Raw genomic sequence first — 26952 nt, 5'->3', positions numbered from 1 at the left:
TATAAATCATATTTTAGTTCAAGTTATTTTGATAAAAAAATTGACCTTCTATTATGTTCATTTTTTCTATTATTAAAAATATTATTAAAATAAAAATGACTAACTTAATGACTGGTTTTGACACGCGACAGAGAGAGAAAGAGATTGTATCCATATATATAAAACATGTGGGGGGAGAGGGATGGGACGAGGAACTTCTGGTAGGGCAGGACGGGGTGTATGGTCAATGTGTGCAGAGTTGTTTTCTTTGCCTCTGAGGACAATAAGGACTGCCCTGAGGTACAAAGCTCTAATTCAGTTGTTGCAGGCTGAGTGAGGCCGCCTGCCTCCTGTCTGTAAAAAAATTGGGAGGGTTCTTAGCAGCACTCGGCAGAAATCTGACACTCCCCACATCATGATTTGCAACTTTTCCTTTTCTTGACTTCGTTTCTTGTTCACCTTTTCCATCGTCTTTCTTAGCTCCTCTCTCTCTCTCTCTCTCTCTCTTCTTCTCTCTCAAAATGGGCAATGAGGAAGAACACTCAACAGCAATGGATGTTTTAAGATGCTCAGAACTACCTTCAAAAGCATCCACGTCCAAGGTTCTAACCTTGAGATACGAGCGTTCTAAGAGGTAACTTTTTTCTCTTTGTTCTATTATGGTTGTTCCTGCTAGCTCAAACGTGAATGCCTTCAACAGAAGAAATGCCGGATATGGTCCTCTTCTTCTTCTTCTTCTTCTTTTTTTTTTCTTCTTCTTCTCCTTCTTTTTCTTCTTCTTCTTATCCTGCTGCTTCTCTGCTTCTACTGCTGCTGCTGACATTGACAAGCTTTTCACAATGGCAGTGCTCCTCAATCTAGTACCAGTGAAGACTTTGCAGACTTCGAATGCCGACACCCAAAACCTGATCCCCATCATATGAAGCTAGTGAGTCTTTATTTTGACAGCTTGCACTTGGGTATTCAGCTTCCACGCAGTAGCGGATGTAAATATGTTGCTTATAAAATTTTTACAATGGTATTAGGACTTGGAGCAAATCAAGTATGATATTAATGCGAGGAAGAGGCAATCCATCAATGCTGAGCTACAGACAATTCTGAAACAAGAGGTAAGAAGTTCAAACTGTGGTGGTTCTGATGTTTGGGTTAATAATCATAAAACCACAGGTACATTACTATCTAGGCTTCATGAGAGTCAGGAGACCTTTCTGCCACATTAAACGGATATTATATATTTGTTGGCTGCAGATTTTTCAATTGGAAACAAGATTAAGAGACCAACTGTTAGTACGTCAAGCTTTAGAGAACGCACTGGGCTATAGACATGCCTTGAGGGATACAACTAATGGAAAATCAATGCCGAAGGTACGTTCTGTTTGCCTTCATTTATTTCATCAGTAGTTCCGGGGAGAGGTCATTCATTATTATCACCTAATGTACCTACGGGGGACTGTGTTTCCCGAATACTCTTAATACGAAACTCCCTGTTTCAAATTTGAATGGTTAAACTCGCCAAAGATACCGTATATGGTCCACCTCTGGTTTTCATCTTACATGGATCCGACAACTTTGACAAATTTCCAGGTTAATGCTGAACTTTGAGTTTGAACCCGTTCGAAAATTAGAAGACCTCTTCTAGTGGGAATGAGTTGGAACCGTTTCTCCTCATCCGATTTCAAAAAAAAAAAAAAAAAAATCTTCAAATTAGGTTCTTTCAGAAGCTCCATCAATGTTTTTACTACAAATCTGATGTTTGCGTAAATGGTGCTTGCTAACTTTTAAACATGCCTTTTTATTGTTTCTGGCAAGATTGGTTCTCGTCTGTACTAAGAAGGGAGCCTACTATTGGTGACAATGTGAAATAGGAGACCGTGGGACTCTTCCATCTCCAATTACACATCATTTCTGCTTTTCTCGTATTCCCTTGAACTTCTTGTTCTACACTATCTTCAAGTAATCAATGACCTTATTGCTGGATCTGAATCATCTGATTTTACTCCAAATGCAGCCAACTGAGGAGCTAATCAAGGAAATTGCTATACTTGAATTGGAGGTTGTGTATTTGGAACAATATCTGCTTTCGCTGTATCGGCAAGCATTCAACCAACAACTTCCCTCATCACACTCCACAGCAACAGATGAAAGTTTAAACTACTCCCAGGAAAGTTTGCCACATCAAGTTCCAGGACTTGATATCACGCCAAAAAGAGTGACTGCTTATAGTCACCCTTTGCCATCAAATCCGATACTGATTCCTCAAAATTCGTTTTTTGATCATATAACCTATTCTGACAACCTTGCTGCCATTGACAAGCAAGCAGATCCTGGTGTCCAACGCTGCCATTCATCACTATCACAGAGCTCAATATGTTCAGACAGGAATTCTCCTCCTCTGGAAAAAATGGGACTGCCATTCAGAGGCTGTCATTCACAACCATTATGTTCAACAGAGGTACACTCTTTTGTTTCTTGCAGTAGCTGGTCCAAGACTCCCAAGGAAATTGTTTCAAAATCTTGGTCATAGCCAATTTCTACATTTTCAGCTTCCATCTGGTCAATTTGTCATATCATATTACCCAATAGTGCAGATTATTATGTGGAAGAGTGATGCCCCCAACGAATACCTGTTTTTAGTGTTCAATTTGCAGATGCTGTATCTGTCATGTAGCTCTTCCATATGAATCATTCTTTAGCGTTCTTGCTTTAATGTTGCCAATCATCACTCTGATTATCGTGTTGCTACAGTTGCAGAACAGTAACTCGGGAATGATCAGTCTGGCAGATCATCTCGGAACATGTATTGCAGATCACATTCCTGAGACACCTAATAGACTCTCAGAAGACATGATTAGGTGCATGGGCTCCATATACTGCAAAATTGCAGAACCTCCTCTTCCACATTTTGGTGTTTCTTGTTCGCCAACTTCATCCTTATCATCAATGAGCACATTTTCACCACAGGACCCATGTGATGTGTGGAGTCCTCATGGCAAACAAGAGACGATTTGTGATACAAGATTGGAAAATCCTTTCCAAATTGATGGTGCAGTAGAACCTGATGGACCTTACAGCACAATGGTGGAAGTCTCTTCGATATGTACAGACAGTTCAAGGTTGAGATCTGTTGAGAACATGCTGCAAACTTATGGGTATGTTCCTTATCTAAGAGCATTGATGTGAAGTTCGGAACATATGATCTCAGCTTTAGTTTATTCAAAAGAGCAAGCCTGATTCTCTATAGGAATCTGTTACTTTCTTCAACAAAAGAATCTTTATGTGGTTTCAAGTATTTGTCTGAAGCCAGCTGTACCTGTAATTTTGCAATCTCATGACTTTGTCCAGCAAATGATCTCTAACTGGAGAATTTCCTTCCCAAGTGTGGATACAATTGGGAATTCTTGTCAAGTTCAATAAACTCTAAATTATGGAATCCCATGATCTGTTCCAGGAAATGGTCTCTAACTGGAGAATTTTCCTTCCCAAGTGTGGCTCCAATTGGGAATACTTGTCAAGTTCAATAAACTCTACTGCTCCCATCTCTCATTGATTTTTAGTGTTTTAGAAGTAATTTGTATAGCCAACATTAGGTGTTTGCAACATTCACCATAGAAGATAGAGTTCCTGTGTTGGTCACTTGGATAAGCAAAGCTGTCGAAATTATGTGAATCTTATGCAATCTTGAAATGAAAAGCTATGAATCTCTGTGCACTTTAAGCTTTAGTTAAGATTTCTATACACTTTATTATAACCAATGGTTCTTTCCTGACTAAGTCACACAGGTACTGGTATGCGTACTAGTATGGAAATGGGGACACTAGTACAGACACTACAATTTTAAAATTCGTGTACAGGGAATACAGCAAGGTATATATACATATACGTATATATTTGTGCAGATTTCACAAAAAAATGTGCAAGATTCTACAGGAAATGTAGAAAAAAACATGTAAAATTCCACAAAAATGTGTAAAATTCTGAAAATAACCTGCAAAATTTCACAAAAAACTATACAAATATAAAAAATACCATGTCCAAGAGTGTTGCCATACCCCTGTCGGCATGTCGACACAGGTACCTTGACCTTCTTTCCCTGTCTATGTTACTTGGCTTCCTGATAGTTATTTATAGCTGTAAGAAATTTCCTTTAAAATCTGATGCATGAGATCTAGACTGTGGAGAGGGCTTTAATTTGACTATGACAAATCTGTAACTGGGGTAAACAGAGTCTTTTATGAGATGTCAGTTCTTAAACCTTATGTTGAAATTTATTGATTAAGTACTGGTAAAGGCCAAAAGATTCCATTCTTGGACATTGATCAAACAGTCTAATGAACCATTAGGATAGCCAAGTTGTGAAACTTGCATGTAATTCTATTGAACATAAATTATTCTGTTAGGTATGGCACCCATAACGTAAATTATACATCTATGAGAGTGAAGTGGTAGAGGATAAAAATTGTTGATTAAAGACACAATATCAAAGCCCAATGCCATAAGCTCCCATTTGGTCTGATTACTGTCATAAGAAGTGTTTTGTGTGTCTATCTTACTTGGCAACTCCATTTCAGGACCCTTGTGCGGCGATTAGAAAAGGTTGATCCTAGAAAGTTGAAGAATGAAGAGAAGCTTGCATTCTGGATCAACATACACAATGCACTGGTGATGCATGTATGCACTATAATTTGATCAGGCTTCACATATCCTTTCCCTTGCCTTCCTTCTGCTGCTTATTTATTCATAGTGGTTGCTACTGTGCAGGCATATGTAACATGTGGAATCTCCCAAAATAATCTTAAGCGAGCATACTTACTTGTCAAGGTAGGAGACCATTTTATGATATGAACTACCAATTTAAATGCTTTCGATAGTAGTTATGGAGATCATGTTGTTATACAGACTGCTTACAATGTGGGAGGTCAAACAATAAATGCTGACATGATACAGTGTCAAATTCTGAAATGTCGGATGCCTCGTCCCGTTCAGGTGTGCTCCTTGAGTCTCCTATTTCATTTACTTATACCAGCATTTCTTACATGGTTGATTGTTGATGGAAGTAGAATGTCTATTGCTATCTGTCATTGTTGTGCAATGCCACGATAGTCTTGTTATTCATGCCCTAAAGTTACATGTTGGATGTATTCAGATATGCTCTGCACTTGTAGTTTTTTTAGATGCTTATTGAACTACCTGTCCAATGTTCTGCTTGAAAATATAACACAAAAGTCCCATATGCTTCTATGAAGAAAAGAAAACTACATGAGTAAAAAGATGGCATAGTCACATATATCATTCTGGCAATTTATTAGGAAGGTTCTTCTCGGAAAGTTTAGAGTTCTTGTTCTTCTTAGGAAAGTCTCAGAAATTCAAAAAACCAAAGTATGGCTAATATCAAAATTATGAAATGATATGTCTTCTACTTTGCCCTTGGAAAAATATTGATGAACATTTGAAAAAAGTTTTTCAAATTGTGTAAGAAACAAAATATAAAAATTATATGCTAACATGTATAAACAAAGGATTTCCCTTTCCGCAACGAAAATATTGAGATGTCTTGACACTAATATCGTGATAATATTGTAATGCTTATTTTCTGATGGTATTTTGAAAATATCAGGACATTTTGCCAATATCATCAGCTGGCTTCAATAAAAAGTAATAATGTTGCAATATTAACACTGGATGAAAGTTAACACTTATTTTTAGCAGTAAAGTTCTTAAAATTTGTCCAAATTAAAATGCACTGTGTACCAACTGTGTGTAAGGTCAGAATGCATAACCAATTGTAACATCATGATTAAGTTTTTTGCTTATATACTCTTGCATTCGTGGTGTGGAATAAATATCTCATCCCTTTCCTGGAAAGTTTAAATTTACTTTTTTTTTTATGAAAATGGTGTTTAAATGAAATGCATAACCAAATTTAACCAATGATGCAGTGGCTCAGGACCCTATTATCCACAAAATTGAAGATTAAAGTTGGAGATGACCGACAAGGCTGTGCAATTCATTATCCAGAACCTCTTCTGAACTTTGCTCTTTGCTCAGGATGTTATTCAGATCCTGCGGTATGAACTTCAGCTTATTTAGAAATTCTTGCTTATTTTCCTGTGTAGTGAATGCTTGATCGTGGTTCTGAATTAGTTTGTTCAAACATTGGGGCTTGCTGAGGTTGGCAATTGAGGTTAACTGAAACTCGTGAAATTTGGGTCTTCGCCCAACTAGGCCTCAATTGGCCTTGTAAGAAATTGCTGAATTGTGAGTAAATCTCCATCAGCTCTCTCTGGCATAGGATTTTTTTTTTTACTTTTGGCGAGAACAACTTAGAAATCTCAAGAAGGTAGTCTGTCTTCTGTGGGCATTAACAGCATTTTGAAGCGTCCTACAGTGCCATTGGGTTTTGTTTCAAAGTTATAATTGATCTCAGCAAATGCTGTTACCCGGATTGAAATGGCATTGCATTGTGGGGCATTCACTATTTATTCTCGTGTAAGTGTTACTAATTTTCACATTTTTCCCGCTAGTACGGATTAAAGTTGATTTAGTCTATAGAAATTTTGACTCGCTTTATTTTCTGAAACTTCACTGAGGAACCTTCTGACTTTTTTTGTTGAAGGTCCGGATGTATACACCAAAAAGGGTATTCCAGGAGCTTGAAGCTGCAAAGCAAGAGTATATTCAAGCAAGCATAGGTATACGCAATGAAGAGAAAATTCTGCTGCCCAGAATTCTTGAGAACTTTGCGAGAGATTCATGCTTAAGCACAGAAGGGCTGTTGGCCGTGATTCAGAACTGTCTGCCTGAAATTCAACGTAGGATTGTGCGGAGATGCTTGCAGAGTAAATTGCGGAGGTGTGTTGAATGGATACCCCACAACTTTGCACACCGATATTTACTGGCAAAAGAACTGACAAAAGCTTAGGCTGCAATTCCCTTCAGGTTCCACGGCCGAATGCAGCACTAGCTAATTTTGAAATGGTGCTCCTTCACTGTAATTGTACTTTTTTCCCTTTTTTTGGAAATGTATACAAGTCGTTGTGAGCTGATTGGCTTTGTAATTTGTTAGCCTACCTTTTCTCCTTTTTTGCCTAGCAGACTAATTTGTGAGAAGGCCAGCTGATTGTAAATTCAGAATTTGTGTATGTAAGATGTCACCTGTCTCTTTTTCCCATTTAGAATGAACAGCCGTAACACATAGTTGCACCTTGGGGAGAGATGCATGCTTCTGAAGCAGTAAAATTATCACATTCTCCAAGAAAGGGTAAGTGTGGGAAACATGCTTCTCACTCAATTCCTTCATAATTTTCTGCTTCCAATTTTCTTCTTATGGCATTTCCCTTGTTTATCAATTTCCCACTTTCCTCTTCCTCTGTGTTCTGTCCCTTCAAATAAGATTATTATTTATTGTTATGACAAAACGTTTATATACTTCTCTTATTTGTTTTATACCAACATTTATTTCTTTCTTTCTCATATTTCCATTTCCGTTCACTTTTTTCATGCCGCCCATCTTATTTTTCAAGCATTTCTAGTATCTGTTGCAGAAAAAGCATCATCCACTTCACAACACTATTGTCCCGATTGCTGCTTTCCCAGTTGCTTCCTGTGTCCAATTTTGAACTTGGTAACTATGGTGCCAGCTCATAGTTGCATAATCTCAGGATAATTGTAAGTTTTTCTGGTAAGAAACATGAAAAACTTTAGAATGGTAGAAAGTTTAAATCAGTATAGTAATTATTCAAGATTAACTGTTGATACCTAATAATCCCAGAGAATTAAATCCTAGCCTTGCCATTCTACAGCCTAAGCTTTCCCATGACCTCATAGGACGTGCTGGTCTAGGCTTTCCCGAGTTTTGTCCTTTCGACGTGTAGATCAATTAAATGATCTTGTATTTGAAAAGCTACTCATCATCTGAAAATGGAAGAAAACCATAATGTATTCCGTTAAGTGCCTGCAAGGAATGAAGTTTCGATCACGTTATACAATAATAAAGAAATATATACATATATAATTTCTTTCTCATCGCCTTTGGTGTTTGGAATCGTCTTCCGTTAATGGTAGACCTTCATCAGCTCTCAGAGATATTATGCCTGAAAATTCAACCCTCGGATCGAGCTTCTTGATTTGTTGCTCTGCAAATTTGCGAAGTCACTTTCTGAAAGAGATTTAGGCTATATCTGGAATCCTGAGTCGGAACGAATATAAGAATGGAGATGATAGGAGAGATAGAAGGCAAAAATCAGAATGAAATTGTCAGCTGTATCTCACTTGGGAAGTTGAGAATAGCTCTTTTAGTCCTCAACAGTTTCCCAAATAATTCTTAGCTATCAAATTGATGGAAGCAGAAGGGTCGTTTTCCGAAACCGTCAAACCAGAGTTACGCAGACATGATGTAGACCGTGCAGATAGAATGGAGATTTCAGGGAAGATGTCTGACTGAAACAACTGCTTCTGTAGAGCTCTCTTGAAATTAAATCCATTGACATTAGCATTTAATCACCTATCTGGAAGATTCTTAATCACCCAAAGAATGGAGTTAGAATGCTCACCTGAAAATCATCAAGTTGTAGACATCCTCTCTCAATAAAATCTCTCGTTCTCCCTTAATCCTCTGACCTTCTTCCTTCCCTGCAGACCTAGTTCAACAGATGGCAATTTACCACTTAAGAAAAGCGGCAAGAAACAATAAAGTTGAAGCAAAAATAAGGGAATTCAATGTGAATAAGATGAATTTCATATTTTCAGACTGAACTGTCATGTAACTATAACGAAATTTAAGCTACTTGTAGAGATAAAATAACAAGCTTTCAAAGTAAAAAAGATGTTTGATCAAAACGAGAGTTCTTCCTAAATGAGATAATTAACATAAATTTAACATTCCGTCTAATTCTGAATGACAATATGGAACACTGTGATAGATCCAAATGCCGTTAGTGGGCCTAGGCACATTTGGATCATCTCCTGCATCATAAATCCTTTCTTCCAAACAACTAGAGAAATAAATATGTACAGATGATGTATCAATCACTCACCAAACCTTCTTCTCCCCTCCCATTTTCTTATTTCCTCCCACTAAATCAACTACTTCATACAAGATTGAAGTCTTAAGTCTTTTCTACCGTCAAATTTTTAGTGCAATTTGAACAGTTGGTTGGTTTATTATACATGTGAACATGGTAAACATATTTATTAATTTAAGTTTAGAAGAAAACACTAACAATCATGTTCATGTTTCTTCTTGGAAGCCTAAGCTCAATATGATTGCAATTCGGCCCACACCTCTTTTGATTTGGGCCCTTTTTACTCAGAAGTGCCTTTTGGACAACTTACCAACAAATTTATTTATGTCTCACTTCATTGTTGATTTCCAAATGTCTAACTTTCAATGTAACTTTTCAATTCATCAACATGTATCCTTTTTCTTGCATTCAAATGTCGGATTCAGATTCAGATTCAGATATGAATTCAAAAGTCAGTTTCAGATAACGAATTTAAGATCGGATTTGGGCATAGGGTAAATTTTCTTTCTTCATATTCGAATCTAAATATGTGATCATCCAAGCTATCAAATATGGTAAAAAGTACCTCCTGTTAGCTAGTTCAGATTCGATTTTAGTGTTTATTTGAATGGTCCGAATATCGAATAAAGGCTTGGGTTCCTAGCAGCCATCTGATTCTAGCGGAGTACCCTTGTATTTCCAGATTTAGATCAAGAACATGCAGCTTGACATAGTTGCCTTTGAAAGCATAGTTGACAAATCCATGAGTTGGAGCCAGATCAGCTGAAGACTGGGTCATTGGGTCAGAGAGTTGACTCGATGAGTCGGCTGGGTGATGTCACAAGTTTTTATGTTTAATTTTTTGATGATAAAATGGTAAGCTTGTCAGGACTTCATGTTTAATTTTTTAATAAAAAAAAACTGGATGCATGTAATATAAGTATTCGTATACATTTAGTAAAGTTTGTGATATTTCACAATTCAAAAAATAACGAACTGGAGTACTCAGCAACGTGCAATATAAAATAATATGTAATTAGTTGAAGATCCCAGTTGACTCAATAGGCTTGACATGTGATCCCAGTAAATGCTAACTATGTTCAAAAGAAATAAACTTATTTTTGCTAGCATGAGAATTGTTTAGAGCTTATAGAACTCAATATATTAGCCAACATTATATCTCGTGGCAAACTTCTATTCAAAATTTAAAAATCTTCAAGCTTTGCGGGGGGCAATCTTAACTTTTGGTAAATTTTCCTCAAGTAAGAAACATGTTTTGTGTCACATTTTTCTACCATTTAACTTGGCGGGTATGTTCATATTCACAATATAGGAATAACCATCTACATATAGCATTTTTGACATTACAGATGCAGCTTTTGACAAGTGATAATTAATACCAAATTGAGCTGAGATTTGACTGTGAACAACTGGAGCTTTTTTTTCTTAAATTAATTTGATTTAGTGCATATTGATTCCTCAGTTGATTGGTTGACAATGAGAACAGCAGCTAGTTTTCCTTGAGGTTAGACCATATAAGAAAGGTTGAGAAAAAAAAAATGCAGCATGAGAAGATCATGAATTTCCTATGCGTAGATTACATTACATAACACATTGACGGTCTAAACATCACCAACTTACCATTTAGAGGACAATATCACGGCACTTTTTTATCTCATGTTCTTAGTTAAGCAAAATCCGTTAAAGTTAGCTTTATGAAAAAACTCAAAAAGTTGTCAGGTTTCATGCCGAACTTGTACAGTTGTTTATTGACTTATTGCATAACCTGATTATGCACTAAAAGATTATGATCTTCAGCTGATTCTTTGCTTTCAAACGTTGTAATAAGAATAGATCAACACACACACACACACATATATATATAATCTGATTATGCACCAACAGGTTATGATCTTCAGCCGATCATACGCACACACACAGAACATATATATATATATATATATATATATATGTAAAGAGAGAGAGAGAGAGAGAGAGAGACCTAGGGGCGGTAGGTAGGTGCGCCACCATCCCGTGATATGAGAGAGTCGTGGGAGTTTTGGGAGCGGCGTGGTCAGGGAAGGCGGATCGAGTACCGCGGCTCATTGGCCGGCCGTTGCTAGAAACACGACCGGACCAAAAGGGGGCGGAGCCTGGAGAGGGTTCTCTCTCTCTCTATTCCCCTCTTCAACTGTTCCTAGTTGATTGGGCTCCCTCCCGTCCTCCACGCGACTGGGTTCTCTCCATTGCCCCAACCAAACCCTACAAATCCTTCCACATCCCGTCTTCTCCTTCCCTGTTGGAAGAATAACTTGTGCTCCTAGTCCGTAGTAAGCCTCGGATCCTCCACACCCCACTTTCTCCCTCCCTGATTTAGCCCACATACTCCATCCCATCTGCCCATCTTTCCTCGTAGAAAACTGGGTTGGACCCTCCCCATCTCCTCTCTCCTCCGCTCCTAACGCCTCCCCTCCTACAGATTCCGCCCCATACCTTCACTCCCGCCACCGCCCCGCTTGACGGGCAACGGTCCTTTTGCCTCTCATCCCATCCCTCTCCCTAAACATAAACTGAAGGTACATTCTTTCTCCCCAATCCCTAGCATGCATATGTTCATTTTAAAATAGCTTAGGTCTGTTTTACTCTTTATCTTGTACGTTCTATTGGTCAGCTCGTTTCCTTTTAAACTTCAGCCATGAGCTAACCGGAGAGACGTATGCACACGCGCACGCAAGGTACAAATTTTGGAGAGGGAAACACCTCTTATGTCCATAATCATAGATGGGTACCTCCTTTAGGGTTTTTATTGGTCAGTAATTGTGCTTAGAAGTGCCTTAATCGTTGATCCATGTTTTGGTTAATCGCCACATGACCCCAACCTTTGGGGACTAACCCTCTTTGGTGGTTGTGCAGCAATTTCTGGGTGTTGCTGTTTAGTTTTTCTTTTGGCGGAAGGATGTTGCTGTAATAGTTTTGTAGTTGAGATTGTGCTTGCTGCTGCTAAAAATTGTCCTTTGACATAGTAAAATAAACGTGATGCAAGCAAAAGAACCGTAAAAATGGAATACCCAGAAAATAAAAAGGGCATTTTTCTTTCTTATGCATGTTACCGATCCCCTGTGCATTCATCTGTGTGATTGTCAGCTGCTCTTCGGCGAGTTTCATTTCTTCCTTTCAATGAGAAATCAAGGTCCAATGATGGGTATATATATATATATATATATTATTTTCTTTTAGATTCCTTTTATTATTTTAACCTTTTTTTTCCTTACAGAAATCCGGAGCAATAAATGAAAATCAGCCTCCAATTCCATCCCTTCTTGTGGGATGAGAGAGAGAAACAGGGGGACTAGGGATCTCGACGGGGAAGTCCTTTTTCTCCTCCTCGATAAAGTTTCCAAAAGGCCATGCTACATAGTGTGGAAAGTCTGTCCTATCCTTCTATTAACTATCAAATATTGCCATGGTTAATCCCGGTGACCTTTGTGGGGAGTGGCAGCAGAAAATGACAAGTCTCTCCATGGAGTCGCATTCTTCCTGCTGCCACACACAGCTTCTGTGTTAGTGTTACCCTTGGCTGGGCATGGTTCCATCCGGACGTTTCATCCTTGAGATGGACGGCTCTCCCTGGAAATGATGGTTGGCTCGAAACGACCAACCGCGGATGGTGGTGGTCGAGAGTCATCCTTTTTGCACCTTGTTTGACTAAGATGGGCTTCAAGATGAAGAGGTTTGATCGCTGCTTTAGTACTTGACTAAATGCGAGGCATGGCTCGATTTGGCAGCGCACTTCTATACAGATGGAACAAGACCACTCTGTTATCGACAGGCAAAGACCAGCTCCCATGAGCTCCTTGACTCGGCCAGGCCAATCCCGGCCACCCATGAAAGAGGGGAGAATCGTTTCGAACTTCCTTAATAAAGGAGGCTCCGAAATCCTCCCTCTAGCGTGTCCTCGGGTTCTCGCAATTATTAATTTCTTACCACAGAGTGCGTTGTGTACCCAAAATAAATGGGGCAAAGTAAGAATGGAGTAAACCCGAGACCCCTTGCCATCAGAAACTAGGGGAGATGGTTGAGGGTGTTGTGGGCAAGGGGCTCCTGGGATTACAGCCAAATCTGGGCAATCTGGAGTCTGTTCTGGTGAGTGGAAGGACCCTTTTGATCTGTCGTGTTGGTGTTGTTTCTCTTGGCCGTTGGTTGGCCCATTTGGGTTCCTGTTGCCTTCATAAACTAAGGTAAGCCATGGGATTAGCAAGGCCTAAATACCCATGTCACCGAAGTATCCTTCATGGGTGTTTCTTGTAAATGCAGCATGTAACCGCGAGCTCCGAACATTTTGGTTGTACTTGGTTTTTTCAAGCTTGAACTGTGGATTGTATCCGGCCTGGTGTTTCTGTCCAAACGTTGTACTTCTCTAGCGTTTGTTGTACCTTTCCACCGTTTTTTTGTGGGTCGCGTTGGTCAAAGGGTGTTGAATAAGAATCTATACTTTGATTTCGAAGGATCGGTCTCGAGTTTAATAGATGTATAATGAGTTTTTTTGTTTGTTGTCATGATTTTCTGTGTCCTACGAGCGCCATTGCGTACTGTGGTGTCTGACATACTAAACTGAGTAGCTTTCGTGTCTTTTTTCGTTTTTATGGTCTAGAAGGTGCGAAGTCGATTTTGGCATTATTTGATTTTGAATATTTAAGTTTCCATGAGGTTTTAGTATTTCCATCGATCCATGCAAGGACTTCAGAACAGAGGTTGTCTCGAAGGAAGCGGAGGATGGTAATTCGTGCCTGTTTGGAGAAGCAGTAAAATACTTGGATCTTGATTGAACTGTTAAAACTATAGGTTATGAGCTTTTCAGTAGTTCAAATATGTAGAACGTTGTATTTTGGTCCTTATCTGAAGCATAAGGCGCCGAGTCTCGAATCAGTGTCTATGAGTTTGGTACACTTAATATAATTATTAAATTTTTCTTGTTTGAAATTCATGGAAAGCAGTGTATCTGACTATGCTGCTGTGGTCAATTAATTTGGATTACTTTGTCTTTTTGTTTCCCTGTACTGTCAGGTGTTATGTAACGTCCAACATACCTGTGGTTCTTTTACAACAGATTGGCGCTGCTCATATTTTTTTAATCTGACTTGTATGGAAAGTTCGATAGCAGATCTTAGAAAAAAAAAAAAAAAAACATACGGATAATGGATCTCTTATTTGTGTGACCCTCAAAACATATTAAAGCAAGTAGCTAAAATTAGCGAACGGTATATTGCAATGTAGGTACTATGGATTTCTTTGGTTGATTGCTGTGAAAAATGTTTGTGGATCACCGTGTTCTATCTGTGGAAGATTGTCTATTCTGACCAGGTTTTGCCTGAAAATGTTGACATGGATGCAGGAAGGAATTGTTTTGCGAGAGTTGGAAATAGTTCACGGAAGGTGCAAGGACATTGCGTACAAATATGTTATGGAAGTGTGGGCATGTCCAGGAAACCAGTATGTTTGCCACTCAGGCTGTCAACAACAGAATTTGGAAACGAACTGGGAACAAGTCCATCAGATGATACCTGCAAAAGAGGAGACAACTCAGTAAGCTTGAATTGACACCGGCAAAGCACTGGCTTGTGATTTCCCCTGGTATCGGTGAAGGAGATCACATACTGCTGCAGTAAATTGATGTTCTTCATCCAATGCCAGGACAAGTTTCACCTGTTGATACATGTGGTCAAGGAAAAAATCTAATGGAAATTGATTGCCCAGAAGTTGTTCATGAAGATGGCCTTCCAAATGGTGTACACAAAGGGGAAGCTGCCTCAACAGTAGACAGGTCTCAGAGTAGGCTAGACTGTGGACCATCAAACGGAACCCATGACAAACAAGTTGGTTTGCTTAATAAAGATAGGGAGAATTGCAACACAGTGGAGGAATTAGCTGATCTCCACCAGGAAAAAGACACATTGATTAGAGCAGATCTGGCAAAAGAAACAGAGGGTGAATCCAAAGATGAAGTGCTGTTGTCAGTTTCGGACGTAACACCAGCTGGGGAAGTGAGCAAAGCCCAATCCTCGGATGTGTATGGTCATAAGCAAACAATGAAGATTGCTCAAAATAGTATAGCTGTTGAAGAACGAATGGCTGAAGCACTGTTTACTTCAGAAACTTGTAAGAGGAAGGATTTGGAAGTTTGGCAAGGATTACCAGACGATGGACATCAAGGTCGTGATATGATAGGAGATTCTTTCAGAGAGCAGAAAGCAAGTGCAGTCACTATTTCAGCTTCTGAATGTGAGATTAGCAGGCAAGTCTCAGGTGGTGGATCAGTTAGTCACCAAGAAAATGCTGAAAACATGGACCAAGATGTTTCTATAGCATTGTGGGTCAAGGTATGTAATACTTTTTTTTTTATGGCAGGTTGTATGTCATTGATTTTTTTTTTGTTCTTCCCTTTCCTTTATCTAACGTGTATAATGCTTGGATTAGGCCCAAGGGGCTGAGGTGGTTTTGAAGTATACTTTACTAACAATACTTGGCCAGCACTAAACATACCTGGGGTTCAACTTGCTCCTGGTTAACCCATATGAGGTGGGTGGTTTTGGAGTAAACTTCAATACCAATGCTTAGCCTACATTGAACACCCTTGAAGCTCAACTCTTTCCTGGAAAAGCCACCTCCTGCAATTGTATATCCTCCTGCCCATTTGAAATGATTTTCACTTATGTATTGTGCAATTTTAGGCTATATATGCTGACTCAGATCTGTCAATCTCCATTTGATAACCAATTATTTGTTATCATTTCCTTGCATATACCACCTCGCGATTGTACAGATAATTTGTGATCCCTTATTCACCTATCTTCTCTTATTTATTGTCCTGAAAGATTGTTAGGCTTTCATAAACATTAAGCAATTGGAGGTCGTAATCTAAAATTTAGATACTTATTTCCACAAGCCAATGTAGTTGTAACTTTTGGTCTTAGGAAGAGATGTATAGAAAAACTACCAGACCTTCTAAAGTTGAACTGGGGGGTACACCAGTTTAGATTTAATTTATTCGCATTATAAACTATAAAGTTTAGTTGCCAGTGTGTAGTTTTCCCTTTTGATTGGAATTGCTTGGGTGCCTATTGGGAATTCAGGAGCACTTTTTCTGTCTTGATCTTGATACAGCAAAGAGAACAAAACAAAGTTTTCCATATGTAAATCAATTCAGGCTGCTTTAGTGCTTTTTTCATTTTCATCTATATGTCCCTCTTATATTTCAGGGAAAATATTGTTTTCTATGCACACATACACACCCCTTCCCACCTCAGTAGCCACACATTTGCAAGATCTTTCACTATCCACTTAACTGTTGTGGACTGATGTGCATAGCATTAAATCTTGTCTCTCTAGAAGCCTGTGGAACTTCATACACAGGAGGAGTCTTCATGAAAGTGACGTAATGTCTTTAAGGTCCTTTTTTATATGTTTCTAATGGAATCCTTTTTGTTCTATTCTTTTGCTTATTTATTTGCCTTCTTTTCATTTAGTGCTGCAATAGACTGATTCTTTTTGTTGAGAAATCATTGAAGCGAGTGCTAACAGTGCCTTTCTTTCCAGCCTTTGTGGCTTGTAGGCGTCATAGCAGTTGAATCCTTTTGTTATACAAGGTTCTCATTGCTCGAAATATGTGCTTTACCATTCCTCTCTTTTTTATTTCTTACTTGATGCAGTGGAGAGGAAAGTGGCAGGCTGGGATCCGGTGTTCAAGAGATGATTGCCCTTTGTCAACATTGAAAGCTAAACCTACGCATGGAAGGAAAAAGTATATTGTTGTGTTTTTCCCTCAGTCACGCATACACTGTTGGGCTGACACATCGCTGATATGTTCCATCACTGAGCGACCAGAACCTCTTGCTTATAGAACGCATTACATTGGTATGGAACTGGTGAAGGACCTGAATGCTCCACGGCGCTTTATTATGCAAAAGCTTGCAGCTACCATGCTTGATACTAGTGATAAGCTACATATTGAAGTATGGCCTTTTCCTGTCATCTGATGATTCATTCTATTTTCTCCTGTTCAACACCAACAAATTGTTCTGTGCTCTAAATTTTGTCAGGCTGTGGTAGAAAGTGCTCGCAAGGTTACTGCATGGAAAGAATTTGCAAAGGAGGCATCCAAATGTGAAACTTATTCTGATCTTGGCAGGATGTTATTAAAGCTTCAAAATGTAAATTCATATCTTTAATGATACTTTGGCTTATGGACATGCACACTGTACATTATTTTCATGGCTCTTTCTCATTCAATATCTTTGGAGTGTTGGGATGACTAGCGAACATCAAATTTCTGCTTTTGGTGGTCATAACAGATGTGCTTTCTAAGTTTTAGCAATCTTGCTTCAGTTAGTTGTAGTGTTTCATGAATTGCTTATGGACAAGAGGGAAACTATAACTTCCTTTTTTATTTGAGGTCAGGGTCCTAGTGTTGTGAATTATCGTTTTATTACATGGTCTACCTTGTTGGCTTTTTTATTTTTCATATATAGATTGCATGCATGTTTTTTGCTGTATGTTATTGTTAAATTCTTGAATTTTTCTTTTTGGTTCTACTCATACATACGATCGTTCTGTTTTTTAACTCTTATGTATGGTTGTAACCTTGTTTTGGATGCTGAGATTTGTCAGAGTTTGTTAAGACTACAACCAGATTTGCTCAGAGCTAAGCAGCTGGGTTGGTCTCTGAATATATTTGCATGATTGATCATTCATCCACGAGACATATTCATGTGCAAAAATTGATTAAAGAGATCATTGCTAAAGCAAGCCATCTAGGAGAAACAAAGTCTGTTAGACCAATCTGTTACTAATTGGCCTCCAACCAAGTATCTTGACTGTAGTTTTTTTTCCCCACTGATATGTGAGCATACAATAAGAATCACGTTGAGAAAAATAGACAAGTTGGTGTAAAGGAAACATATTAAATTCCAGCCACTATTTGTCAATATGAGGCGTCAATTACGCTCTTGCTTACATTCTCAAAGTTGCATATTTAACATAAGGTCTTTCAAGGATCTGAATATTGAGAGTGCAGCCTAAAAGTTGTGCATGTTTTTATGCCTGGAGGACTCGTTGATTGTTAAAAATCAATAATGGACCTGACTACCATACAGCAGGTTGATATTGGTGTTTGAATTGTGATTGCACTTCTACTTCTCAATTGTCAACAACTTATAGTTTTCAACTTATTCTTGAAAGTTTTGAGTTGATTCTACATAGCCAAAGTTGGGAAAGTAGTCAATTCCCTGTTGCCAAAGTAATCACTTTGAGCATAGCTGAAACAGGCATTGTTGTTATTATGAGGTTGTTTCTTTCTTCAACAATCTTGACCACTATTGACATAATCGTTTTTCTTCTTTCACAACACCTGGAGATTTGACTAACTTGATTGGGCTAACGTGTTCGTGAGTAGGAAGGCAGCAAACAGATTTTTATTGTTATGCAGCAATCAGATCTTCATTTTTATGCTAAGAATTTATTTCTTGTACATCTGTTAAAGGGCACACAACAAATACGTGTCCAACCTTTGGACTAAGTAAACAAATAACTACTTCCTTTAAAAAAATATTAAAATAAATGGATGACATATTTACCCTATTTAATATTTTCTTGAAAATTGAAAATAAAAAAATCATACCCCTTGCTGGTGATTGCACCGAAGTGATGCTGTCATGAACCTTGCCACCCGGCGGGGAGGGGGAGGGCAGGGGCTGGTAGGAACAACGATGTCGTCACCCCTTGCTGTCCAGCAAGAGTCTATGCGACAGACCCTTGTTGGGCAGCGAGGGTCGGGAATGCTCCCGGCCTATGAGCAGTAGTGGCGTCTTCTTTGTCGCCCCTCACCAGGTGGTGGCGTTTTACGACCCTTGCTGCTCAGAGAGGCCTTGCAAAAAACAAAGGCCCTCGCTGGGCAGAGAGGGTTGGGGAACATCGCCACCCCAGCGAGGGGTGATGGAAGCGACACCGTTGGGCCTTGCTGGGTAGTGAGGGTCGGGATGAAGATGTTCCCTGACACTCGTTGCCTGTCCAGGGCCTCTGTTTTTGCAAGTGTTTGGGTCTGTGAAACACCACTCTCTCAACCCTCATTGCCTGCCGAGGGCTGAAGAGGGTCCATGCCATGCCGTCGTTCGTCACCTGGCGGTGACATGTGGGCAGTGGCATTCCCGACCTTCATTGCCCAGCGAGAGTCTGGTTGCTATCCGACCAGCGAGGGGGATGATTTTTATAATTTTGTAAGATGATGTTGAATAGGGTAAATATGTCATTTACCTATTTATTTAAGATTTTGTTAAAGGGAGGCTGTCTGTTAATTTTGTCCAAAGGTTGGGTGTCTATTTGTTGTGTCTAAAAAGTTGGGCACCTATTTTATTGTGCGCCCAAAAGTTAGGTGCCTTTTTGTAATTTTCTTTTCTCTTTTAAAGAAAGTGAAGCTCTAGATGCATTTGATTACTGTCTAGTCTTCACCAATTTTTAATTATCAAAACCAATTTGCACAGATGATTCTTTCCAACTACATTTCTTCTGGTTGGCTGGAACATTCTTTCAACTCCTGGGCATGCCAATGCCAGAATGCAAGGAGTGCTGAATCCGTTGAGATACTTATGAAGGTATGAAGTTCTGCTATACAATTTTCCAGAACAGCAAATACATAGTTAATTTTCAATGTTAAATTATGTGCCATTTCTTGTGAAGTTGTCGACATAGTATATTTTCAACATTAGATGGCATTCCTTTAACAATGGTAGCATGAAAAAATGACATCTACAGGCGGTTTGTGTTGCTAATCTAAAACGATGCCAATTTCAATACTCCATAATAGCACGTGAACATTGTTGAATATACCATGAATGATGTTAGGAAGTAGAATGCTTAGTTGTAGCATTTTGAAAATCCGACGATAGCCATTATGTGAAATTTTGTCCTTTAGATAATCTAGTGATCTGATCCAGTTCTTTACTCTGGCAGACTTTTGACTAGACAAACTTGTGTGAGGGACAGAAACCAACATTAGGTCCCACAACAACTCCCCAACCTCAAGAAATTATTTTGCTGGTTGGTCTCAAGATGGAGGCTAACAATGGCATGATCCACATGCTCTTTGTTTTTTTTGACCGGACAGTCTCCTCCATCCTAAGCAAAACTGAGGGCCTAAGACACTTGGGTATGCCACTTAGGTCTAATTGCTAGTGTGTCAGTATGGCAAGTATGGGATATGAGTACTTGGGCACAAGTGGATATATTTTGGGTCAGACCTAAATCCAACTCAATAATTTTATTGAAGATTTAATCTTTTGACAGAATAATCCTTTTGAATCCTCGAACTTTTCGAGGTTGTATGCATACACATATAATTGTAGTTATGTATTTGTATAATTTCATGATAATATTGTTTACATAATTTCATAAATATATGTACATATAGAGTATGTATCTGCCATCTGGCTTGGCCCGAGTGCCCACATATTTGAGATTGTTCTGTTGTATTCCATATCCACACCTGTGCCTGTGCCCACACACCTATGTGACTTATCTGGGAGCAATGGGGCAACTTTTTTAACCCATAAAAAGAACCTGGACGGATGTTTGAGAAGCCCCTTTTTAGCATGCATCATTGCTATGCCCATTTTGCATTGTCAATGAAGAGCATTCCAAGACTTTAAATCCCATTACTGTCACAACTTTGGTTCCATATCAAACAAGGGCGTTTAAGCTATGAAAACTGGTTGTAGGAGTTGTGTTTATATCCATCTCCAAGTCAAAAAAGGAAGATAAAACCCCAAGTCCTAGGGCCATAGGAGCTTGGATCCCCAATAGCCATTGAAGCACCACTGAAAAAGCCTCTTTATTCTGAGTTCTTTTGTCACTTTAGATGCTGCTGTATTTTGTTGACCTTTCTTCCAAAGCCCATATAAGATCTTCCATGTGCTATTCATAGCTGGAGTGCTGAACCTATCTATCATGCTAGATCTGATCAGTCCCAGAGCCATTGTTAAACCCAGCTCTAGCACCTCACATTTGGTCCTCTCATTGGTGCTACGGACATGTTGATAGGCCTGGTGTGAGTTATAATGGGTAGAAGCCTAATCATCTTACTTGTATTCAAAATGTTGTCAACAGAGCATGAATCACATTGGACTTGTCTGACAAATTGAGTGGATTTACTTTCTCTATCGTTGGTGCTTGTCTAAACCACAATCGATCCAATCCATTGCTAAGAAGATCTGAGTTGAAATATTTGGGGTTAATTGCTGATTCTTGTTCAACTCCCCTAGCAATTGTTTGGGAACATAACTCACTACGAGAAAAGGACAAGATACATCGCCCTCTGAAGCTGAGGATTTGCAGTCATTTCAAAGAGTTCATGTAATCCAGGGATCTGGTGGTGGTGGCAGATAGATTTGGAACCTTCACATGGTCAAACAACTGAAGCAGTAATATTCACTTTAAGTGTAAATTTAATTAGTTTTTGATTGATCAAGCTTGGGTTGGACCGAATATCCCTCATGACATGTTATACCTGCATCTGAAACAAGCCATAGTCAGTTAATGGTTCGATGGAGATTTCCATGTATTATGAGAAAAATACATGGCAAGGGCATTAACGTAAAATCTAGGTTGTGATATATTTTATCAAGCTAATCTTACTATTGGACTGGTTTCCCTTCACTGCTTGTGTTAACGAATCGTTCTTACCACAACTTCTTATCTTCTTTATATTTTACCAGTTGCAAACTCTTATCAAAGAAAAGCTTGCACTTTTCTCATTGAGCAGTCGTACTCTAATGTCTCAAGTTTGATACACTGGTATTGATTATAATGTGTAACTCATTTGGTTTCTTTCGTGCATTTCTCACTGATTTTCCTAATTAACTATCCTCCATCTAACTAACCATTTCTTATATGATTTGTAGAATGTCACTGAAAAATTGTTAGCTTTATATGTTCTAGGTAATATATTTACCCTAGAATTTATGTTGCTGAAAAACAGAATGTGCAACTTAAGGATACTCAGCCCAAGTTTTGTGAATTTTAACCATTAACATGAGAATCACTTTATTGGAAAGACCTTTAAAACTGGTTGATTTTGAAAGGAACTTCAAGTACGTGGGTTTTCTTTGAGATGGAGTTGCATAAGCAGTGCTGAACTTGTAAGGCATTATAAGGCCATTTAAATGACTTTGAATACAGAACTTTTGAAATGCTGGGTTGGCCACATTCTCCTTGCAGCTGCTAACGTGGGAGGTCCATTGTAATTCACTTTGTCCCGTTTCTATGCAGGAGCTTATGGATACTGTGCTCTGGGATGAAGTCTCTGACCTTTGGGATGCACCAGAACAGCCAAATTTGGGATCAGAGTGGAAAATTATGAAGCAAGAGGCTATGAAATTGCTTTCAATATCTCATCCTGTGGCTAGTACTGTTGAAGGGGATCAGAAGAACTGCGTTGACATGGTGGTTTCAGGTCTTCCAATCAGTAGAAAGAGGCAGAAGCTTGAAGTGCGTCGATCAGAAACACATCAGTCTTCAATAGTACCACACAGTGATGAACCTCATTTACAGGCTGTCAATCAAGAAACTTCAGAAATGGTCAATGACACTGGCTGTGTAAAAGATGTTTTGGCTGTTCAGAAGCACGAAGAGGACAATTTTTTGGAGGAAAAAATGCTTGTAGGGCCTGGAGGAAATGGGTTGGAGCAATCAAGTGGCTTTGTTGCTAAAGATGTCCAACAGGTCTATCCTCAGACTGTAGATGTATCTGCTCCTCTTGGCAGTGGCACTTCGAGTAATCTAGAAATTGTTGTCCATGCTGCATCTTCATCTGGGAAGAAGGACCGGCAATGTATAGCGTTTGTTGAATCTAAAGGAAGACAATGTGGCAGGTGGGCAAATGTTGGGGACATTTACTGTGCCAAGCATCTCAATTTTGTTTCTCCTCAAAATGTTTCTAAACCAAAACAACCTCTATCTTTGTCTCCTTCAAGTTTACCACTCTGTGGAGGCACAACCACTAGCGGGAAAAGGTGCAAGCACCGGTCTCGAGATGGATCTGGTTATTGCTTAAAACATAAGGATGCTAGCTATCAGATGCTTCAGATTCCTGGACCTTCAGGTTTATCTATAAATAAACTTAAAAGGAAACGTCGCAGGAAGCGGAAATCCAGCAGGTATGTTGGCTTAGAGACTGTTACTGGAAAGGAAATTGTTTTAGTAGATGATGTTCCTTTGCAAGAAAGTTCAAGGTTAAGCATGGCACATGTAGACCTTTATCAGCAAATGTATATGATAGAAAACCATGTGTTGGCTAGTTCATCTACTGCTACGAAAGGTTACAGCCAGGATGTACGACGCTGCTATGGTTGGTGTCGTAAAAATGATGATCAATGTTTGCGCAAGCCAAAGCATGATTCTTCCTTCTGTGAGAAACATACACCAAGCTGGTTTAATTGTGATAATCAGTATATATCCTATGAGATTTTTAATGATCTTGTTAGCAGTGTTAGTTCAGGGAAACAGAAAGCGCATCTGTATCGAGCTTCTGAACTCCTTTACGAGCTTATGAAAAATAGCCTTGCTGAGGGTATTATACAAGATATGTCTAGAGAGAGGTTCATGGAGAAGATTCTTTCTGATGTTTCTGGTGACAAAAGTGTAGCAGAAAACTTGTTGAGGTTGGTTTCTGGTGAACGAGAAAAACTTAAAAGGATTTGGGGCTTTGATGAAAATAAAGAAACAAATTGCACAGCACATATTTCCTCAATTATGGCAGAACCTCTTGTGCCTGCAGCACGTGAGCATAACCATAATTCAGTGGTTGAACAGATGAAACGATGTAAGTTCTGCCCAGAATCTTTCTCTGATGACCAATCACTTGGTCTGCATTGGATAAAGAGCCACAAGAAAGAAGCTCAGTGGCTGTTTAGGGGATATGCATGTGGCATATGTAAGGTCTCATTTACTAACAGAAAAGTTCTTATTGGGCATGTAGAAGAGAGACATGCTGGACAACCTGTTGACCAGAGTATACTGTTTCTTTGTATGACGTGTAATAACCATTTCAGCAGTTTTGAACAATTGTGGCTCCATGTAGTTGCAGCACATTCAGCTGATCTAAGTACACAAGATATCCAACACCATAAGCAGTCCCTCAAGTCAAGTATGCATGGCAATTTTGAAGGACAACCAAAGATGGAATGCAGCCAAAAACTGTCCCCTAAGAAACGTAAAACCTCGGAGAAACATTCTGTTGGTCAGCATCATGCTGATCGAAAATTTTTTTGCCGATTTTGTGGATTGAAGTTTGACCTGCTGCCAGATCTTGGCAGGCATCATCAAGCTGCACACATGGGTCCAAATTCCATGACCCCCTTCTCTCCAAAAAAATCTGACCATTCTATTTCATCCAGGCACAACCTCGAGAAGCATTTGCAACATAGGCTGAAGAACAGTTCTCCTGAAATCAACAGAACATCTTCATTTGGTGTAAAGGAGCCCTTGGAGAGACTGGATTTTGAGAGGTCCAAAATGTTAGGACGGCAAACTGAACTCAATGAGAGAGCAAATGTTAAGTCCATGGAAAGGTATTGTTCAGATATTGCAAAGATCTTGTTCTCTGCAGTTCAAAGAACAAAGCCCCGCCCCAGCAGCCTTGACATATTAGCAATTGCCCGGACTACATGCTGCAGAGCAAACCTTCATGCTACATTAGAAATGAAGTATGGTTCTCTGCCAGAAAAGCTATATCTCAAGGCAGCTAAGCTCTGCAGTGAATTAAACGTCCAAATTCAATGGCACCAAGATGGTTATATCTGCCCAAAGGGCTGCAAACCCCTTGCAGACCAATCAGTTTCTCTTTCACCCCTTCCCCATGATTTCTCTAAAACACCATCACTGCCCTCAGATTCATGGTTTCTTTCATCAGATGCTAATGGTACAGCGTGGGAGATGGATGAAAGCCATTGCATATTTAAAGCTGTTTCCAAGCTTAGATCTTTTAAATCCATTGTTTTATGTGAAGACTTGAGTTTTGGGAAAGAGGCAGTTCCAGTACCATGTGTGGTGGATGAATACTTAACTAATTCATTCTATACATATACTGATGGTGTCCATAGAGGTGGTGGTCCTGACCTTTGCATGCCGTGGAAGGATTTTACTTATATTACCACAAGAATGCTGGATCCATCCCTTGGTCTTGATACAAAAGTAGGTAACTATGCTGTACTGTTGGTTACTGTATTATCTGCTCTTCAAGTATGTCATGGGTTTATATGTGGAGAAACTGGTTTTAGTGAAAACATCCTCTGGTTATGACCTGCAGAGCTCTCAACTGGGATGCACTTGTCCTGGTGGAACCTGTTCTCCTGATGTTTGTGATCATGTTTACCTTTTCAACAATGACTATGAAAATGCTGTTGATATTCATGGGAAGTCAATGCGCGGTCGATTTCCTTATGACAAAAATGGCCAGATAATTTTGGAGGTAAGAGGTTTCTGTCGTGATTCATTCTCTTCATGCTTCTGCAGTCTCACTAACGTGCCTTTATAGGAGGGGTTCCTGGTCTATGAGTGCAATTCACTCTGTAGCTGCGATATGACTTGTCAGAACAGGGTTCTGCAAAAAGGTGTGCAAGTAAAATTAGAGGTCTACAAGACAGAGAATAAGGTGATTCAAGTATTCTTTTGAAAACATATTGGTTTCTGTTTTTTAAAAAGAACTGCAGATGACATGCTCAGTTTTGCAGGGGTGGGCTGTTCGAGCTGGTGAGGCAATTCCCCGTGGAGCATTTGTATGTGAATACCTTGGTGAAGTTCTAGACGATCAAAATGCCAATAAAAGGGGAGAGAGGTAGATTTTTGCATAAAGATGTTTATTCCTTTTTAAAGAACTGTGCTGATGTATTACAGTTTGTAGGTATGATAGTGAAGGGTGCAGCTACCTTTATGATATTGATGCCCATATTGAAGAGAATGGTCTGAATGAAGGTGCAGTACCTTATGTTATCGATGCCACAAAGTATGGAAATGTTGCTCGTTTCATAAATCACAGGTAATTAGTCATCCTGTAGGTTTGATGCTACTTACCACTTACCCGCTATGGCTGTTGATAGCCTGAAAACGTTCTTCTTTTTTCTTTGCCGCTAGCTGTTCGCCAAACCTTATGAATTACCAGGTTCTCGTGGAAAGCATGGATTGCCAGCTTGCGCATATTGGTCTCTATGCCAGCAGAGATGTATGGGCTTTGTTTCTTTGAACTTTGAACTGTGTGTGTGTGTGTAGTCGAGATGTATGTGCTTTGTTTCTTTGAACTTTGAACTGTGTGTGTGTGTGTGTCTCTGTGGTGTGCACTTTGTAATATGTGGCAAATTTAACAAACATCACTTGATGAGCAGATAGCTGCAGGGGAAGAACTAGCTTACGATTACCGCTACAAGCTATTACCAGGCAAAGGCTGTCCTTGTCACTGTGGTGCTGCAAATTGTCGTGGTCGTCTCTACTGAAGCATCGGTTGCCCATGGTCATTTTAAGCATAATTTATCATGGTTCTGTGCTGTGGAAGAATCTGTTCAGCTTACCCAACTTCTCAGGACATTTCATCACGATTACCGCGTAGTACATACCAGAGAAACCATAAGGATTTCTCTTCCCATTTGGTCCGGCATTTGCTTTGAACAGATCTTCAGCGCCTACCCATACTAGTACATACTTCTTACCTCAGGATCATTGCATATGAACCAGATATCCGAGGCAATGTTTTTCACATTTGAGGCTCCTATTCATAATTGAAAGTCCCATTTGTATGATTCAGTTGGCCCCTGAGCTGGTGAAAATATGTTCAGCTCTCCATTGATTTGTAACATTGACCAAAACATGTACATCACAATTTCGTCGTTAACACGAGCTTCTTTTATATAGAACGGCTGAATTTCTTTGAAGTTGTGGC

General features: G+C 39.3%; 2 protein-coding genes and 1 long non-coding RNA gene across 4 annotated transcripts; 2 read left to right on the top strand and 1 right to left on the bottom strand.

Moving 5' to 3' along the window:
* Positions 1-196: 196 nt before the first annotated feature.
* On the top strand, positions 197-7190 carry LOC116252171 (uncharacterized). The gene is made up of 11 exons (XM_031626276.2): positions 197-613; positions 826-907; positions 1005-1088; positions 1228-1344; positions 1988-2431; positions 2725-3128; positions 4548-4647; positions 4738-4797; positions 4876-4962; positions 5916-6044; positions 6593-7190. The coding sequence occupies exons 1-11, from the start codon at positions 501-503 to the stop codon at positions 6896-6898; spliced, it is 1926 nt and encodes a 641-aa protein (XP_031482136.1). The 5' UTR covers positions 197-500; the 3' UTR covers positions 6899-7190.
* A 329-nt stretch (positions 7191-7519) lies between these two features.
* Positions 7520-8609, bottom strand: LOC126409988 (uncharacterized). The gene is made up of 3 exons (XR_007573148.1): positions 8529-8609; positions 7735-7890; positions 7520-7654 (listed from the first exon to the last, which is right to left on the bottom strand). It is a non-coding gene; the product is annotated as an uncharacterized LOC126409988 (long non-coding RNA).
* A 2362-nt stretch (positions 8610-10971) lies between these two features.
* On the top strand, positions 10972-26944 carry LOC116252135 (histone-lysine N-methyltransferase SUVR5). 2 transcript variants are annotated; one of them, XM_031626215.2, is made up of 13 exons: positions 10974-11554; positions 12253-13216; positions 14371-15355; positions 16685-16987; positions 17075-17185; positions 19511-19621; positions 22293-25214; positions 25330-25491; positions 25558-25674; positions 25754-25857; positions 25924-26058; positions 26154-26241; positions 26402-26944. In XM_031626215.2, exons 3-13 carry the CDS (start codon positions 14663-14665, stop codon positions 26507-26509), a joined length of 4854 nt encoding a protein of 1617 aa, XP_031482075.1. In that variant the 5' UTR covers positions 10974-11554; positions 12253-13216; positions 14371-14662; the 3' UTR covers positions 26510-26944. The 2 variants fall into 2 exon arrangements, with proteins under 2 accessions (XP_031482076.1, XP_031482075.1); XM_031626216.2 differs by lacking the exons at positions 26154-26241; positions 26402-26944 and having other exon boundaries at positions 10972-11554; positions 25917-26055.
* The last annotated feature ends 8 nt before the right edge of the window (positions 26945-26952 follow it).

Source organism: Nymphaea colorata, chromosome 4, assembly GCF_008831285.2.
Source record: "Nymphaea colorata isolate Beijing-Zhang1983 chromosome 4, ASM883128v2, whole genome shotgun sequence".
Lineage (NCBI taxonomy): Eukaryota > Viridiplantae > Streptophyta > Magnoliopsida > Nymphaeales > Nymphaeaceae > Nymphaea > Nymphaea colorata.
The sequence above is the reverse complement of the archived record's forward strand: the minus strand, read 5'-3'. Positions and strand labels throughout refer to the sequence as shown.